Genomic DNA, 19,086 nt, shown 5'->3' on the forward strand with positions numbered 1-19,086 from the left:
TATTCCACTGCCTGATCTTGCCCCCCCATCTCCCTCGTCAGGACTGTGCCCTCAGAATTCAGAGTGTGCTGTCCTCCACAGAACCAGCTGAAAATGGCTCGCTTTACCATTGTGGATGGGAAGTCTGGGAAAGGGATCAGCTTCAAGGATGTAGCAGGAATGCATGAGGCCAAAATGGAGGTCATGGAATTTGTGGACTATCTGAAGGTAAGAACCTCAAATATGCTTGGTACAGAGGTGGAAGTGGAGGGAGCAAATCTGCCAGATAGCCCATCTGAATGCAATGTGATTCCAGCAATTACTGGGTTTCTTACCTGCATAAAGCTGGACAAGAGGAGGCGGTGGAGATTCTCTCTGCTGAAAGAGAGTGTTTGACTCAAGAGCTGATTGGCTTGTGGCTCCTGTCCTTTGTGAATAAGATGCCCAGTGCCGGCAGTGCTTCAAGTGTCCTGTAATCCCCTCCTCTGCCTTTCCTCCACCCCAAAAGAGAGAAATCAAATACGAGTTTGGTGTGTTTGCCAGTGGTGCCCTGGAATAGTCTGGCAGCCTGGGGAGCAGGGCTCATTCTTTTTCTTCTCCTGTGGGGATATTGAGCAGCCGCCGTTTTAACGAGCTGACGGTCTTCCGAGGCTTTGGTCAGTGATGGCAAAAGCCAGACTCTGTATTGTCTGGCTCCTGAGGGAGAAAGGACAGACTGCTGTTCACATGAGTCCCGAGCCAGCAGCTATTGCTGCTGTGACGTCTGTTGGGAAAAGCATCTAGTGAACCTCTGCACAAGTCTTTTCTTCCAGAAACACTGCTCGTGAGCCCAGATGCCTGATGGAATTGTGTTATAATTTTAGAGCCCAGAGTGCTACCTCCAGCTTGGGGCCAAAGTGCCCAAAGGTGCCTTGTTACTTGGACCACCAGGCTGTGGAAAGACCTTGTTGGCAAAGGCAGTGGCTACAGAAGCACAAGTGCCGTTCCTGGCGATGGCCGGCTCTGAGTTTGTGGAGGTAATAGGAGGTAAGTCCTTTGACCTTCTGCTAGGAAGAAAAGAGAAGATGTAAATCAATCTGTGGTGGGAGCACACAAGGTTGCTGCCATCTAGAGTAAGTGTTATCTATGTCTGTGACAAAGAACTGAACTCATTGTTGTCTTTGCACGGGAAGTGTTTGAGCAGGACTGAGTGTTTCTGTAGAGGGTATAAAACACTTTGTCATCAGTAGACAGTGCCATTAGTGCAGCTATGGGAATGTAAACTCCTTCCCTCTCACCTGCTCATCTGTTTAGAAGAGAGTTCTTCGTCCTGTTGTCTACAGCAAACCTTCATCAGAGAGAGTCTGGTTTCCTCAGACTCTTCCGGAACATTCCTTACTACCTAGGATATGGTGTAGGAACTCACATGCAGCTTTGTTTCTGATAACACCTACACACGGCACTTGCTCTTTGGAGTAGAGCCTTTACTCTATAACCATCCGTTCACTGACTTCCCTGCCCTTACGTATGCTCTCATGTCTTGTCTTTCAAAAAGCCAAGTCGCTCCCGTTGAGGCTGCCCTCTTTGTACATATCAGTGGATTTCCAGTGCATGAGTATAACGCTCTTGCCAACGGGGAATGCTGGAACGGCACATAGCTGCTCCCAGTCCTTAAAGCACAGCACAGGGGCTGCGTGCAGTTCGCTAACATAGCTCAGCATTTAAACTCCTAACCCTGTGAAAGGAGCAGGTGTGCCTGTTTGCAGTTGGGTGCGGAGCTTTTCCTAGAGCAGCTGTGCAGACAGACTGACACATTGAGTTCAGCTGAAGAGGCCATGTGATCCAGGGGACAGGGACTCAGGATACCTGGGTTCTAGTCCCTAACCCACGAGGGGACCTAGGCCAAGTGTTTCTCTGTACCTCTTTCCCCCAGCCTTTGTCTATCTTGCCTGTTTAGATTGTAAGCTCCTCAGGGTAGGGACTGTCACTTCCTGTGTGTGTACAGGGCTGGGGCACTATCTCGGCTGGGGCCTCTGGGTACAACTGTACTACAGATAATTAAAATACATAGCAAGTAAGGATTGATTCCTGCAAGTCTCTCTTCATCTTACTCTTTGCCCTTCTCTAGGTCTTGGAGCTGCTCGTGTACGGAGCCTCTTCAGAGAAGCCAGGGCTCGTGCCCCGTGTATTGTGTATATTGATGAAATAGATGCTGTGGGTAAGACACGCTCAACCGACATCTCCGGCTTTTCCAACACTGAGGAGGAGCAGACCTTAAACCAGCTGCTGGTAGAAATGGATGGTTAGTATTCTCTCACCCAGCCAGGGAGGAGGTGGGGAGCTTGGCTGCCGGTGGGTGCAGAGCACCCGCTAATTTTTCCCCGTGGGTGCTCCAGCCCCGAAGCACCAATGGAGTCAACGCCTATGCCTTAGCCCGAGCCCCACAAGCACAAGTCAGTTGGCACAGGCCAGCCGGGAGGTGGGGGGGTAAGTTTAATTGCAGTGTAGAGGTATCCAGAAGAGTTATTTTTCTGTTATGTTCTACTTGCTCCCCCTCCATCAGTTGCTATATTGAGCGTGTGTCGTAGGGCGAGCAGAAGCAGCTGCATCTCTTCAGCAGAGAGCTTCTCAAAGCCAAGTGCTTTACACTTTGTTCCTGTTTTCCCTCTTTCTCCCGCAAGCCTGCTCAGCCGTCCCCACAAGAAACTCTGTGAAGAGTCCTCTGGGACTTCAGTTTTCACCTCACTCCCCCTCACCACACTCCATTTTTCCTCAGTATGCTGAAAGGCCCCACATCGTAGCAACCGTTCCTTTGTCTTTGGAAGACTGGACATGACTCTCTTCAGAGCCTGTAGTTGCTAGAGAAATCGGAGACTTCTAGGAGACAGACTTTGGACTTGATTTCTCCACTGTCACTGGATCATTGGGCCAGCCCTCATGAGAGTTTAATATAGAATTGGACAGAGGATATAATCTCTGGCTACTAACAGCAGTAGGACTAAAATTAAAATCCTCCAGCGAGCAGGTCTGCTTAGTGGTAACTTTAAAGGCTATGAGACAGAAGGGAGCTTGCTGTGGTGTCCTGAGGCAGTATGTGCACTGGAGATAACTTTGGCATCATCTTGCAGCCTGCTAATAAAACCAGGGCAACATGTGCATCAAAGACTGGGGCTGGAGGAGGTCAGAAAGCCCAGAGATGCTCTTAATGCACAATGTGATTGTTTCAGCTCAGAAATATGTCTTCCCACTGGTGACAGGATGGAGATAATTTACAGCCCTGAAGAAGTAAAGTAAAGCGAATCTGCATCAAGGGCAGAACTATATTTCGAGGGTAACTTTTGGGGTTTGCTAGCCATTAAATATTGTTTAATACTTGTTACAACCTGTCCAAGACAGGTAATTTTAAAGCCTGATGGGATTTAAAATTTAGTTGTCCCAGAGGGGCATAAGCAATGTAGTAAATTTCCTCTGCTGTCCTTTAACTTAATCTCCACCTTCCCGGCTTCGCTAGGAAATCCACATCCGAATCAGGGGAGACAGCCTTGTAGTTTGCAAGCAAGCCCTGGGTGCCACTGCCTAGACCCCACCTGGTGTCGGCCCTGCTTATTTGGGGCATTTACAAAGAGTCTTGACGGGATGAAGGAAAATGCACATTTGACTGCTCTTTGTAACTGAGGTCTGTCAGCCCCTACCGCACTAACCCAACTTGCATGACTTCTGTAGCTGTCTTATTACTGTAGAGCAGGACAAAGGAATAGACGTGTCAGGGCTCTGCCCAGCAGGGAATGGTTCAGATTCTAGGATACATTTGGTGGGAGAGATCCCTCTTTTCCCCTGTTTACAGTCATGAAATTTGCTGCCTCCCCAAATTGTCTCCGTGCAAGAAATTCAGTGCAGCAGTGAGGTGTGAGGAACGCTTCTCCGGCAGGCCTTTCTGGGATCTGAACTCCAGGCTACTTCCTGGGGTGCAGTCAGTCAGGAAGAAGATTGGAATTTGACTCACTGCGGAGCTGAGAGCAGAGCAGCTTCTGCAATTTGTTCCCCACAAAGTTCCTGTTCCTCAGTGAGGATGCCCCATAGGAGGTTGCTTTGATGTATGCCTTAGCTTCTTGGCGAGAGATGCCTGCTCATCAGAATGTACCTGTGATCCCCCTGCGTGTCTCACAAGATTGTCTCTGTTATGGATTTGTACCCTCCTTCCTGAGGGGAGAGGAATTGAAGCTAGAGCGCAGTATGGGGTGAGGAAGGACATGGACTGTCCTACAGTGCAGAGGGCCACAGGGTGCCACTGTTTCAGTATGGGTTCTGTGACCGCCCTGCAGGAGGGGGGAAATGAGCTGTGAGTTTGCTTTGAGTAGGCAGACAGCTGAGTGCCTTGTGCACAGGAACGTCCTTGAAGCCGGTGCACAGTGCGCTGGAGGCCCCATGGGCCAGGGTTGCAGAGGCACTTCGAATCCATGCTCGTGGTTCCTGATGCTTTGTGCGTACCTCAGCTTTGGAAACTTGACCAAAGATGTAACCTTACTTGGGCTTGGCGTTACCACCTCAGATGTATAATGCACAGTAGGTTTCTTGGTGGGCAAAGGCCAGGAGTGGCCCCCAACCCAACTACTGCCCATGGCTATCCTCATTTTAATGCAGCAGGGTGGCCTGGAAGGACACTATGTCCCAGCATGAGCTGCTGCATCATGAGTCAGTCAAGTAGAGAGCCATTAGACCAAAATGAAGTTACACATTCTGGAAAGTGTAGTCCCCCTCTTCTTTTAAAGATGAAAATTTCAGTGGTCTCCTCCAGTTTATAGAAATCAGGTGTAGTGCTGAAGACCCTGATGAGCTGCCAATTCCGAAATTCGGGCCCAGCCCTCTGTTACAGGTGTCAGAAGATGAAAGGTAAAATGATCTCCTTATTAAATGCATGCTTTATAGAAAGTCTTTACTAAGGCACTGATGGATTCTCTTCACTCTGTTGCCACAGGCTGCCTTCTGAAAAGAAATTGTTATTTATTTGTATTAGTGTCGTGTCCAGGAGTCCTAGTCATGGACTAGGACCTCAGTATCCTAGGCACCGAGCAGACAGAGAACAAGAAGACGGTCCCTGGCTCTCAGCGAGTTTGCAATCTGGGTACAAGACAAGAAGCAGCAGATGGATTCAGAGCGTGATGGGGGAGTACAAGGAAACAGGGAGACAGTAGGTCAGCATGATATGCCATGGTCTCAGCACACCAGCATCCTAACCAGTGTCACATTTTTTGGAGGCATCATGGGAAGGAGAATTTGAAAGAGGATGAATTAGTTTTGCAGGTGTTTACAGGGAGCTCCTCCCAAGCCTGAGGGACAACATCAGAGAAAGCACAAAGGTGTTTGTTTGAAAATGTAGCGAGTGGGGGATGGAGAAAGATCTGGACCAATTGGATGCTTGAGTCATATTTATAGTGAATGAGAGATGACTGGTCGGGTAGGGTGGGCCATGAAGGGTGTTGAAAGTGAAGACCGGCAGCTTACATTTAATGCCAAGAGAAGGGGGAGCCAGTGGAGGCATGCAAAAGGGGTGGTGGTGACGTGGTCAAAGTGACAGGCTAGGAGACTGAATTTGGCAGCAGCGTTCTGAATGGCTAGAAGTGGGATAAGATTGCATTTGTAAAGGCCAGAGAGAAGGATGTTGCAAGAACAGAGATGTGAACCTGGATGAGAGTTTTACCTGTATGGTTATAAATAATATGGCTTGTTGTTAATTACAAGTGCAAAGTAGTACTCTTGGGAAGAAAAAATCAAAAGCAGAACTACGAAAAGGGGAATAACTAACTAGGTGTTAGTACTGCTGAAAAGAATCAGGATTTTAGTGGTTCACAAATTGAATGTTAGTCAACAGTGCAATGCAGTTCTAAACAAGCGAATATAATTCTGGGGTGTATTGAAGGAAGTGTCATATGTAAGACACAGGAAGTAATTGTCCTGCCGTACTTGACACTGGTGAGGCCTGTGTCCAATTCTGAACGTCACACTGTAGGAAAGATGTGGTTAAAATGGAGAGAGTCTAAAAGAGAGCAACAAAAATGATACAAAGTTTTAGAAAACCTGAGCTAGGAGGAAAAGTTTAAAAAAAACAAAAACAAAAAAACACCTGGGGATGTTTAATTTTGAGAAAAGAAGACTGAGGAAGGGACCTAAATAAATCTTCAAATATGTTAGAGGACAATGATCAGTTGTTCTCTAGTGAAGCGAGGACAAAAAGTAATGGGTTTAATCTGCAGCAAAGGAGATTTAGGTTAGATATTAGGAAAAACTTTCTAGCTCTTAGAGTAGTTAAACTCTGGAATAGGCTTCCAAGGGAGGTTGTGGAATCTCCATCGTTGGAAGTTTTAAACAGCACAAACACCTGTCAGGGATGATCTGGGTTTACTTGGTCCTTCCTTAGCACAGAGAGCTGGATTAGATGACTTCATAAGGTCCCTTCTGGCCCTACATTTCTGATGTTGTGTTTCTGTAGGACAGGCTGTATCTCCGAGATCGTATGCAGAGAGAATCTGCAAGATTTAGACATAATTTGGATGTGAGGACCTAAGGGATCTGAGTTGGATGTCCAGGTTATGCTCCCGAGTGACAGGCAGGATGGTGGTATGGTCCATAGTGATCGAGAAGGGTGGGGGCAAGGTGGATTAGGAGCTCCGTTTTAGCTATGTTAATCTTGAGCTGACACTAGACATTGATGAGTAGGTGTCAGAGACAGGCCAAGATTAGTTTGGACAGAAGAGAGAGTTTGGAGTAGAGGTAAATCTGTGAGTCATAGAATAGATTATATTTGTGTTTGTGCCTGAGATTACCCAGAGATAAGGTACAGAGGAAAAAAGAGAAGGGGACCAAGGACAGAGCCCCATGGAATCCCCCAAAAAGCTGGACGGGGGTGAGGCAGATCCTTTGAAGGAGCAATTAAGCCCAGCTAAACTGGGTGAATGTAAGTTTGTCTTGTTAATTTCACTGTGCAATTTAGAAAATGATTGTGATGTTTCTCATGCATACAGGCGACCTTGCTCTTCATCAGATCTGTGACGCTGTTCTGCAAGTTCTGGTTATGCAGCAAGGGAAGAATAGGGCACTGATCAAAGATGCCTGGTGTTGTATTTACAAGTTCAAATTGCCTGGCAATATTCATAAATTTAACTCTTTCTTAGAACAGCAAAGCAGTTTGAATGTGAATTTTCTGAGCACAAACAACTAAACAGCAGACAGGGAAGCACAATCCCTACAAATCTTCTGCAATGTCTGAATAGATGAGACCTGTAAGGCCAAGATCCTTTTTGCACTACATGAACATTAGAGCCAATAACACTTTTCAGAAGCAGTTATTTGCCCTGAGTCCTTGGCCAAAATCTCCCTCTTCCCAGCTCTTGTGTTGTGAGCCAGTTGTTGTCCTGACAGCTGCTCGGCCCCCCTGCACAGTGGCTGTATTTCAGTGAAGCTACATGTGTACAGCTGAGCTACTCTGTTACAGTAGTGGTGGAGGAAGCAGGGGACTTGTTAAATCAACCACATTCTCTTCACCATTTCCTTGAAATGGTTTGTCTCACAGGTGCTGCAAACAAGAAGGTTTTTCAAGCTGGATTCCCAGCACTAGCTTTGATTCGCTCTCACGGACTCTTAGGTGTTACTTTTATAGACTGTTCATTGTGACTGATGCTTGCATGCTGAGGCCAAAGCATGTTAATAGCCAGGTGACATCATGTTGGGAGGATTAGTATAGATTCAAGGCTGCTGATCTAGATTTCCTGGAGCTATGTATTTCCCACCCACTGGGACCCAGACTGAAAGCGAGTGTGGCAGAGGCTGATGCAAGGAGGGTGCAGTCAGTGGTTTTTGTTTTTGTTTGTTCTAATGGTTCGACCTATTTTAAGACTGCGTCTTCCCAGCTCCAAAGCAGATGATGCACTGTACATTCTAATCCTGCCCTGTGAATAAAGCTTGTTAGCCCCCAGGTGACTGCCAGTCTCTCTGCTTATTTATCACACTCTAAAGTGCAGTGTAATACATGACCAAAGAATGATCGTGCTTCATCCTTTGCAGGAGCCTATTTAGAAGGCATCCTTTGGGGAGGAAGAACTGAAGTTCACTGTAGAACAAGCTGCTTTTTTCTATAGGGCCATTCGTCTGATTGACTTGTAACCTTAAACTCTCCACGGAGCTATAGTATTGACCCATTTGGCAGCTTCGCTGTTGGAATTGTGGAATGCTCGCTTGGCCCTTCCCCTGGCCGCTTGCTGCATGCCTTACAGCTCTGGGGGCTCTTGATATCTGCTGTTGTAAGACAAGGGTATTCAGGTGACCCATGTCCATAGGCATCAGAGCACCTGATGGGATATAATAAGAGCGTGGCTTGGTGCCCCAATTTGGCACTTCTGCTCTCCCCTAAGCTACATGAGCAACTGCCCCTTCGTACCTTACTCCTGCCTTTGGCACCATGCCTTCCATGAGGCCCCCACACATGAAACCCTGTCTGCCAGGCTCCCTTCCTACAAGCCCCACACCAGCACCACAGGTTTATTAGCCCTATAACTCCCTTCTGTCCTTCTCAGCATGAAAAGCAAATCATGGCACTCGGGAGCTGTGTGCTGAACATCGCTGCTCAGTCACTTCTTTTTGTTGCATTCTGTCCCTCGTCTGTATGTTGTTTGTTCAGGCTGTAAGCTCCTCAGGCTTGGACTCTTTATAGCTGTGTATAGCGCACCTGGGATGCCTTTGTTTATCAAGGGGTGCAAGGAAAGACCAAAATCCATAACCCACTTCTAATCTCACACACACACCCCAGTCCTCCCTTCACACAGTACTAAAAAGAAGCAAATGTCTTCAATCTCGCCTGCCCCAAAGGATGCCACAGACGTACTGTGGCTGAATGTTGTAAAGCTGTGGATGGAATTCTCCACTTCCCATCGCGCCTCAGCAACACGAAGCCTGCACTGTACGTTCTGAGACAGAAACCCTTCACCTTCATGTCTGCTCTCGTTTTGCTGCAGGGATGGGAACCACAGATCATGTCATAGTGTTGGCTTCCACCAACCGTGCTGACATCTTGGATGATGCTCTGATGAGACCCGGGAGGCTTGACAGACACATTTTTATTGATCTTCCCACCCTCCAGGTATGTATCCCCTCCCACCATCTGTGTGTGTGAATCTGGTGTCACAATTCTTCACTCTTTGGTCAGTATCTGCGCTGGCAAAGTCCAAGGTTGGCAGTAGTGAGAACGGCAATCCTGTGTTGCCCATCTTACCACCTGTGTCCTAAACCAAAGACCCAATCTATGAGTGCAGTAGCCCACTGTACAGAGACTCCATGGTATTAGCGCCTCCCTTTGCTTCAATCTGGCCTTGCCTGAGAGCTTTGCTTTGGAGTTCTCCTTTTGTCATGGAGACAGCAATTTCATGCATATCTGTATCCTCTCTCCATGAAACTAGGAGCAGCCTAAACTGGTTCTCTAGCCAATACTGCCTGTCTGGGCAGAGCCCAGGTTAGTAATGCACCTTCACCATTCATTCCTGTGTGTTACCTGCAGTGCTTAATTTGTGCTGGGGCTTGGCAGGGCTGAGCCCGGGCACCTCTGGGCTTGCCGCATCAGTTATGAAAGTAAAAAAAATTGCTTGAGCCCCAGCTCCTCTTTCATTATAAATGAAGCACTAGTTACCTCACTCTCTGTCTTGCTTGTGTTTGGATACCCACTCTCTTCCTTGCAGCCTGCTTGGCGTGAGCGCATTCAGATCCACTTAACAGTGGGAGTCCAACATGTTTGCTAGGATGGGACTTGTAGCAGAGTCTGGACACAGCCTCTGAAAGCAGCAAGGAAACTCACTCTTCCAGCAGATTGTCTCCTCCTTCCATCTGCGGCTTTACCGTCATCCACAGACTTTTCATTTAAAATACCTTCAATGCCTGATGCAATCTGGCACCGGACATATGAACTGTGCAGCTGCCCCGAAGGAGGAGGGGGAAAACCCCTGGCAATGGAACCCATTGTTTTAATCAGGACCTCCTGGACCAGCTGAATGAGTCACACTCTGGCCCCTTGCCAGCTCTCATCTAGCCCCCCAACTTAATCTAAGAACTGGCCACATGCCGCAGAGCAAGTCGGAGACGTCTTCCCAGTGGCAGGGGAGGGAGCAGGCTTTGGGCTGTGAGCTCTTGATTCCTTTGCTCTAAGTGCTGTGCTGTTAAAGAAATGTTCAGAGATCAATGAGGGTGAAAGTTGGGAGGGGGGAGAGCTCCCCTTGGAGAGAGGAGCCGGTGACTCATTGTAAGCCTCCATATGTCTGTCCTGAATTTGAAAGCTCTGTGTCACTGGTGAAATCAAAACTGGTAAATACTTTGAGGGCTCAAAGCAGGGCATCTCTGCCCTCTTGTGGCTGGTCCTCATCACAGCTTAGTCACTTGGGCTTCTTACCTCCGGCTTCCCAGTGATGTAGCTTGCTGCCGTGTGTGATGGGGGGACATTTATTGCCCCTAATCTCACCTCCAGGTGACGGTGGGGCCAGGCTGCTGGGCTGGGGCGCTAACCCCTCATGCAAATGCTCTTCCTTTCATTGCAGGAGAGAAGAGAGATCTTCGAACAGCACCTGAAGAGTCTGAAGCTGACCCAAGCTGGCAGCTTCTATTCCCAGCGCCTGGCTGAGCTCACCCCAGGGTTCAGTGGTATGAGCCAGGCTTTTGCCTTAGGCGGGGGTTGAGGCGCTGTGAGGGTTTCCTTGTTTGTGAACTCAAGAGTTGGTTGGTTTAGCCCAGAGGTGGGCAAACTTTTTTTGGCCCGAGGGCCACATCGGGGTTGCAAAACTGCATGGAGGGCCGGGTAGGGAAAGCTGTGCCTCTCCAAACAGCTTGGCCCCCACCCCCTATCTGACCCTTCCCACTTCCCGCTCCCTGACTGCCCCCCTCAGAACTCCCGACCCATCGAACCCCCCCTGCTCCTTGTCCTCTCACCGCCCCTGCCCCTAACTGCCTCCCCCAGGACCCCGCCCCCATCCAACTCCCCCTGCTCCCTGTCCCCTGACTGCCCCACCCCTTATCCACACCCCTGCCCCCTGACAGGCCCCCCGGGCTCCCACGCCTATCCAACCCCCCCAGACCCCATCCCCTGACAGCCCCCAAACCTCTGCCCTCTGCCCCTTATCTAACCCCCCACACTCCCCACCCCCTTACCAGGCCGCTCAGAGCAGCAGGACTGGCTTAATGGAAAGCCTGAGAGGTGGGTGGGTGCAAGCCATGCTGCCCGCATGGTGGCGTGGCTGCAGGGAAATGGGAACAGCAGGGGAGGGGCCGGAGGAGCTTCCCCAGCCAGGAGCTCAAGGCCGGGCAGGACAGTCCTGCGGGCTGTAGTTTGCCCACCTTTGTTTTAGCCACCCCCTCCTTTACAATGTCTGTTGGTCTGAATGGTTTTATTTCCTCTCTGCTCCCTCTCTTGTTGAAATGGCCAGAACCTGCGCAGACTCTTGGATACAAATGTGTGTGTGGATGAGCAACTGTGGATGTTTTTCAGTCCCTGGATGTTTTGGGCATCCAGCTGTTTTCTACCGCGGTGGTGGGGCGGGGAGGGGAGCCATTACAACGCTTACGACCCAGATTCCCATGGGGAAGAGCTGCTGCTTTTGCCTCTTCCTGGTTGCTGTTGAGAATGAGACGCTGCCCCTCAGTGCATTAAGCTGGGGAAAGACTTGGAGATCAATAAACACTTCAACAGACAATAATTCGCTGCTGGGTAGCACTGAGTAGAGGCTACGTTGTAGAGCAGGGTAAAATCAAGCTGCTCTCCACATTCCCACACCCCGGAACTTTTAGGGATGGTTTACTGGAACACAGCTTCTGACCACGGACTCCAAGGCGTCGGCCTGCATGTAGTTCCTGGAATACCCTTGCTGGGTTTCCCCTCTAACAGGCCCCAGCACACTGCTTCTGTTGTGACTTCGTGCAGCAATCCCCCTTCCCCCCATCACTCATGCACACAAACTCAGCACAGATGTTTTCTCCTGTGGAGAGGTTTGTGCGGTTGCTTTAAGAACAACGCAGTGGCCCAAGCCAGACCAACTACCCGCATCGCTCCTCTATTGCTGAGAGCCAGCATGGGCTTTCGCCCTGCTGACTGATAGCTGAGCTCTGTCCTGTGCGGCAGCCCAGTGCTGATTGCCAAGAAGCCGACCATGTTATTTAAATCTAACATAAGCAACAGAGACAAAGTTTGTGCTCTCTTCCAAGGGAACAAAGGGAGCTGGTGATGCAGGTGTATTTCATTTCCATCGAGCCTCCCCCAGGTTTGTGCCTGCCTTTTCTGTCCTCCTGTGCTATTTGTCTCTCCTTACAAAAAAAGCTTGATTTGTTAACTCTTACCTGTAGGCGCTGACATAGCAAACATCTGTAACGAGGCCGCTCTCCATGCTGCCAGGGAGGGCTATAAATCCATTGATACTTTCAACTTTGAGTATGCTGTAGAGAGAGTCATTGCAGGTAAGAAGCCCTGACCTTTTTTCATTCTTTCTAATGCCTCCGTGGCACTCGTCATGCCTTTTGGAATATGGTTCTTTAGTGGGCAGAGTTCTAGCAAGACAGATGATTCTGACCATGCTCTCCCCTTAGTACAGGTAGGGCTTTGGGAATCCTGCCGTTGCAGGACTGTGCTTGAGGGTCTAAGCATTCTTTTTAGAACATGTGTTTAGCCCTTATGGTGCAGAGAACTTTCCAAAGCTGAGCCCAAACTGATAGTTCTCTCCTGAGTCTATAGACAACCTGGACTAGTAGGTGCAATCTGCTCCTATCACAAAAGGGGAACTCTGAAACCTAAGGAGGACAATTCACATGTTTAAAGCAACAGAGGGTCCTGTGGCACCTTTAAGACTAACAGAAGTATTGGGAGCATAAGCTTTCGTGGGTAAGAACCTCACAGATGCAAGCATCTGAAGAAGTGAGGTTCTTACCCACGAAAGCTTATGCTCCCAATACTTCTGTTAGTCTTAAAGGTGCCACAGGACCCTCTGTTGCTTTTTACAGATTCAGACTAACACGGCTACCCCTCTGATACAATTCACATGTTTGTTCTTCAATTCTTTACATTTCTAAAATGTAGCTTTCAGTGCCCATCCAGCGCTCTGGGCACCTATCGCATAAATATAAATAGCATGCCCCCTCCTCAACAGCCCTAGAAAAGAGGAAAAAGAGGAGCTTTGCAGTATGTCTGCAAGGTTAACAAATCCAGGTTCTGGTGGACCAAGTTGGGGTGAGGAGCCCTCGCAGAGAACATCCTGCCAGCAACTCCATGTTGTTTGTGTTTGGGGGAGCTCCAGCTTGAGCACTTATCCCACAATCCCAAGCCAGCTGCCATGTTTTCCCAGGTGCCAAAGTCACAACTGTCCCCCAATGAGCTGATTAAATTTCAGGCTCTCCTCCCCAAACCAAAAACTCCAACAATGCAAATTATGAACTGCTCATGTAACAATCTGCAGCACACTGAAAATTTGTGAGCAGAGTATGTTTAATATTAAAATAGGCCAGGGACTGCACTGTCCTCACTGTAGATTACACTGTACTAATGGTAGTATTCCTTTTTAATTCTGTAAAAACCTCTTTGAATTTACCTGAAACTGCCACAGAATTTTGAGTCTGCTGCACTAGAATGCTGCAGAATTTTGGTCCAGTCTGCTACAGAACACACAGGGTCTTGATTATGAGAATGCAAATATTTGGCTACTTACATAGTACACTGCCACTATAAGGGGTGTGATACTGGACACACAGAAGAGGCTGCATGCTTGTCTAGTGAGGTGCTCTGCCAGATGGTTATGGTCCATGGGCCAGAACACTTGTGTTGGGTCAGTTGTTTCCTCGTTTGGAGTTTGTCTTGTTTTATTATAAGGTGCTTAAATGCCCATGAATAGGTGCTTACTAAACATCTTACATGAAATTGTAAATAGTCTCCTGCAATTCTTATCTACCTTAAAAGTGCATTTCCCCCTGAACATTCTTGGTAATTCTGTGCACACTTGCACAAAGCCAGACACCTGGCTGCTTAGCAGCACCAAGTGTGGCCAGTGATGGTCCTTCCGAGTTGCTCTGCAAAGGCATAAACCAGCAAAGGCCAATGCTTGTTTCAGCTTCTCTTACGAGGCAGCTGCTGCCTCAGCTGGAGAAAATGCCAGTCTCCTTGAGGAAGGGACTTAGTTGAGTTTTCCATTGGTGGTCACGCTTGCCTTCCCCAATCACACCCAAAATGTGGCATCCGCATTCTGACGCATTTTGATTTTGTAACTAAAGTCTATGATGCAAGTCTGAGGTCACAGGTTTTTTGACTCACTGAACAACCAGCGGGATTGTAGCTCTTTGGGTGAGGGGAGTCTGGAGCTTTCATGCTGCCGCCAAGCACAGAAATACTGAATGGTGCTGCTGCTGTCTTAACCGTCCACACCCAACAATGTCATTGCTGGACTTCCCTGAAAATGAAGGAGACATACCAAGTGTCTTTGCTTTGGGAAGAGTGGTGTTAAATCAAGGGATTTGGTAGCAGGTGCTGAAAGCCACGTCAGCCTTAAACCCTTTGCTGTAACGAGGGAGAAGGGGTAAAGGTGCTTCTCAAATGCTAATCACTGCCAAGGCTTCAAGCCTGAAAATGGGACTAGTCTGGAAGTCTTGTCTCCTGGGAATGAGGGAGAATGTATTGAGAAGATGGAGCAGTGCCTAATAGGCTCCCTGTGGAGGATGCCAGCAGAGAGAGCGGCTGTGCCTATGGTGGAGCCTGCTTGCACCCTTGGCGGCCTGTGGAACCCGACTAGTGCTGCATTGAAGCAGCATCCTTGGCCCCTTCTGCTCCTAAACAGAGTAAAACCAAGCCCTCGGGGCCGCTCCTAGCCGAGGCTGGCTTTAGTCAAGGGAAGAAGCAATTATGCAGGAACATTCTGTGCTATTGCAAAGAGTTTCATACAGTCTCTCTCCCTGGTGGGTTGACAAGGAAATGCTTCTAGAATTAAATAATAATAATAATAACCCAACCTGCGTTAAAAGAAGATTAAGGGACTGACCTTATTCTGATTAAAATTAAGGCCATTCTGATTTGAAGCTGCTGTTCCATCCTCCTCATGCCTTCTGAGGCATAGCTTTTGCTGGGATCCCTGGGCAGTGAGTGTACGAAACAGACTTGAATGTAATTTGCAATTTCTTTGTTGAATAAGGCCCCTGGCTTTCTATTAACATTATATTTTAAACAGTGTTTTTTCCAAGGTATCATGCAAAATCAGTGCACTGCTGATGTTCTCCACTGAGCCCATTCTGCCCCCTACAGATCCTGGCACCATGCAGAAACAGCTGCTTTAAAATACTGGCACCTTGCACAGTACATGTAGTGGAGTTCTTGATGTGTACTGTACTCTGCAGTTAGCATATTTTCTGCACATATGCTACAAGTTTGACTTCCATTCAGCATCTCTTCCAAATATTAATTGGGCTTTTTCCAATGTATAGTGCATTGGCATGGAAAAAGGACATTAAAAAATACTTTTTTTTTCCTTTTTTAAGGAGAGGAGAGAACACTGAGAGTTCATCTTAATTTGCTAATTCCAAAAGCTTGGCCCCAGACTGTGAGGCTTTAGACTGTTCCATGAATAACCAGCATGGAAAACCTCTCTAGATTTGCACTAAGCTTTCATGTGCAACCTTGATCTTGCACTATTTCAGTGTTCCTAATAGACTGAATCCTCGGGGACCCTCTTCTGTTGCAGATGTTTATAATATAAACATCTTGCATTTCTATGATGTCTCCTATCTAGGGGTACATCCAGACTACCTGCTGGATCGGCGGGTAGTGATCGATATATCGATCCCCGAACGCGCTCCCGTCGACTCCGGAACTCCACCAGGGCGAGCAGCAGTAGCAGAGTCGACAGGGGAGCCGCGGCCGTCGATCCCGCGCCGTGGGGACTGGATGCAAGTCGAAATAAGATACGTCGACTTCAGCTACGCTATTCCCGTAGCTGAAGTCGACGTATCTTACATTGACACCCCCCCCCCCCCCCCCAGTGTAAACCAGCCCTAAGGAACTCAAGGGCCTTACAGCCAAACTAGGCCTCAGAACACCCCGGCCAGTTCAGTGGGTATCTTCATCTTGTAGATGTGGAACTGAGACACCGAAAAGTGAGTTGGCCAAGGTTACAGGGAGTCTGTGGTACACCTGATCCCAGCTCTGAATCCTAGGTCTGTGCTTTAGTCATTAGGAAGGTGGAGATAATCTATTAAAATGTGTCTCAACTCATCCCTTTGAAAAGAGAGAATAAGAGATCTCCGCTGAAAACATCTCCTGCTTCAGTTCAGTGCAGAATGAAACCGCCTACGCTTCAGGCGGAATTCTTCCGTGGTTAACTAGTAAGGTGACCGAGGGCACCTCTTTAACCGCACAGAATTGAAGCGGCGTTGCTTTTTCCATCTGGCCGGGGTGGCAGGGCAGGCAAGAGTAATGAGCTCGCTAACTGTTACACTGCACACTTGGCTGGCTCGCACCGTGAGTTGGAAAAGAGAGTGAACTCTGAGCTGGTGACAGGTGTAAGCCAAGAACCCATTTTCCCAACTGAAGCTCTGTCCCTGCTTCCCCAGGCACTGCCAAAAAGAGTAAGATCCTGTCGCAGGAGGAGCGGAGGGTCGTGGCCTTTCATGAGTCAGGCCATGCACTGGTTGGCTGGCTGCTGGAACACACAGAGGCTGTGATGAAGGTAACCTAACTGTCTGCTATGAATTAATAACCAAGCTCAACGCGGGGGTGGGGAGAGGTCCTTTTGGATTCCAGTCTAATGTATACTGATCATAATGCAACAGCTTGTGCTAAACTCTGCTGCATCATCCCTCGCCTCTTCTGAACTTGGTTACAGTAACACAGCCAAGTACACAATTCGGAAATCCATTAGCAGACTCCATTAATAACAGTGAGGCATTGCACTTTGTGCTGTTAAGCTAGGTAATCATCTTCAGCCATCATTTTATGTTTAAAAGCTGAACTGGATGTGCTCAGAGACCACAGTGTTCCCTGTGCACACTAAAGGGACTAAAATCTCCCTACAATTGCTCCTTGATTTGTATGTCCCTCCCAGACACACAGCATGGCCTGCGTGTGCATGCAAAAATCTTCCCCTCTCAGAGATGGCTTGCCAGCATGTTAGAAAACTGTCAGTTGGGTCATCGCGTGTCCCTGGTTTGAAGGGATGCTTTTTGAGACTGGTAGGCTTGTGAGTTGGCCTGCCTCAGGAGGCACTCCATAGGAAAGGGCTTCCTTTCAGACGTGAGGCTGTATTCTCCTATGTGTTTCCTCCTACCCCAAAAAAGTCCTAACATTGGAATAAAATCTCTTACAGTATCAGAGGCTCGTTTGTGTTACACTAGCACTAAACCCTGTTGTGTAGTGTTGCTTTGTTAAATGATTACTGCACTCCCAACGTTTAAATGATCTTACAAATGATGTCTGTTTAATATAGAGCCAATTTCTGCTTGCCTTACTAACTCTGGTAATCCCACTAACTTCTGCAGGACATGCTCACAAGTTTGAAGTGAGTTGAATTTGGTTGATGGTTTCTAAAATCACTTTGGCATCTTGAGGGTTCACTGGCTAGTTGACTACTACCCTAAGAGTGACTTCCATGTGTCATTCCTCTCTGCCTCTCTCCGTAATGTCAGGAAGCACAATCATGAAGGCAAATCTTTCAATGTGGGAACTCTGTCAAGGGACATTGTCACTTTTTGGCCTCCTGTGCCTGTAATCTCAAGGGTTCCCTCACACAAGTGCACCCCAGAGCCTCTCTCAAACCCAAGGTTAAATAGAGAATCTGAATATCTTCCTCTCCTCTCCCTGCTCGGATTCTGTTTTGTAGCCCCTGTTCTCTGAAATTGGCAGAGGCTGTTTGTGTGTGTTTCAGGTTTCCATAGCCCCTCGAACAAATGCTGCCTTGGGGTTTACTCAGATCCTCCCGAAAGACCGGTCCCTCTTCACCAAGGAGCACCTGTTTGAGAGGATGTGCATGGCGTTGGGAGGGAGAGTGTCTGAAGCCATCACCTTTAACAAAGTCACGACAGGTGAGGAGCCAGAACCTTGCACGGATTGGCCTAGATGAGGTGCCAGGTTAACAGGACCCTTCCCTTACATAGAAGGGAGGTAGCTGTCCGCCTCCTTGGCTTTCAGAGCATGTTGGTGTATAAGGAGCTGTTCTGTAGAGACACTCATCTACAGAACTGTAGATCCTCAACTGCCTGCCCTAGTAACACCAGCTGGAGGAAGTCAGGGTGGGAAGAAAGGGGATTTAATGCCAGTGGCATTGTCTTTAGGTAGAATGTGTGGGAGAATAGCACGAATCATTGAAATCCAAGCGGAGGGTGTGGTTTTCAGAAGTGTTCAGCATTGGCCTAACTCTGTTCACAATGAAGCCAACAGAGAAACTATATAAGAACGGCCAGACTGGGTCAGACCAACGGTCCATCTAGCCCAGTATCCTGTTTTCCGACAGTGGCGAATGCCAGGTGCCCCAGAGGGAATGAACAGAACAGGGAATCATCAGGTGATCCATTCCGTTGCCCATTCCTAGTTTCTGGCAAATTGACCTGGATGGTCAATTGTCGAAATCCCCACCTTGAAGCATTATGCTATGTGCCAAGAACGTCAGTGTTCTCTCTCTAGTCTCTGAAGTAGTTTACAGGGTGTTTAGAAAACCTGACCCTGGGTCTGTGCTTACCCGTTTCCTGGTGGTGATCTGAGCAGCAGAATATCTGCAGACTGGGGAGTGGGGTGAAATATTGAATGAGTTTTTTGATCATGGGTTTGTCCTCATCAGTGTGTAGGTCATCTGTTCCTAACCGACATGCCAGCCTGCTGTCTGAGGCTTATTCCTAGAGGCTCTGGCTGCAGCACGCTGTAGCGATGAGGGGCATAGAGCCTCCTTCCTTTAACGAATGGGGTGAAATACTGTATTTTCAAACTTTGAAGGAGGGGTGAGGGGAGATTGTGCATTGTAGGAGCTGTCAGTAGAATGAGTGACAGTCTCCCCTGGGTTAGTTAGCAAAGTCAGTGGTTGGGGAGGGCTGTTCAACTACACAGATTTTGCAGCTCTGAACTCCTGACTCGCAGAGTGGGTTGTGTGC

The 19,086-nt window shown here is 48.3% G+C and overlaps 1 protein-coding gene across 2 annotated transcripts in view; it reads left to right on the forward strand.

The window, feature by feature from the left end:
* Nucleotides 1-19,086, forward strand: part of SPG7 (SPG7 matrix AAA peptidase subunit, paraplegin) — a 47,675-nt gene that overhangs the window by 21,662 nt on the left and 6,927 nt on the right. For both annotated transcript variants that reach the window (XM_005308179.3, XM_024110133.3), the window contains 8 exons: nt 82-207; nt 843-1,005; nt 2,087-2,260; nt 8,964-9,088; nt 10,530-10,632; nt 12,325-12,435; nt 16,561-16,676; nt 17,871-18,027. In XM_005308179.3, coding sequence (XP_005308236.2) covers nt 82-207; nt 843-1,005; nt 2,087-2,260; nt 8,964-9,088; nt 10,530-10,632; nt 12,325-12,435; nt 16,561-16,676; nt 17,871-18,027 — 1,075 coding nt within the window. The remainder of the gene's footprint in view (nt 1-81; nt 208-842; nt 1,006-2,086; nt 2,261-8,963; nt 9,089-10,529; nt 10,633-12,324; nt 12,436-16,560; nt 16,677-17,870; nt 18,028-19,086) is intronic.

This window comes from Chrysemys picta, chromosome 14 (assembly GCF_011386835.1).
Source record: "Chrysemys picta bellii isolate R12L10 chromosome 14, ASM1138683v2, whole genome shotgun sequence".
Lineage (NCBI taxonomy): Eukaryota > Metazoa > Chordata > Testudines > Emydidae > Chrysemys > Chrysemys picta.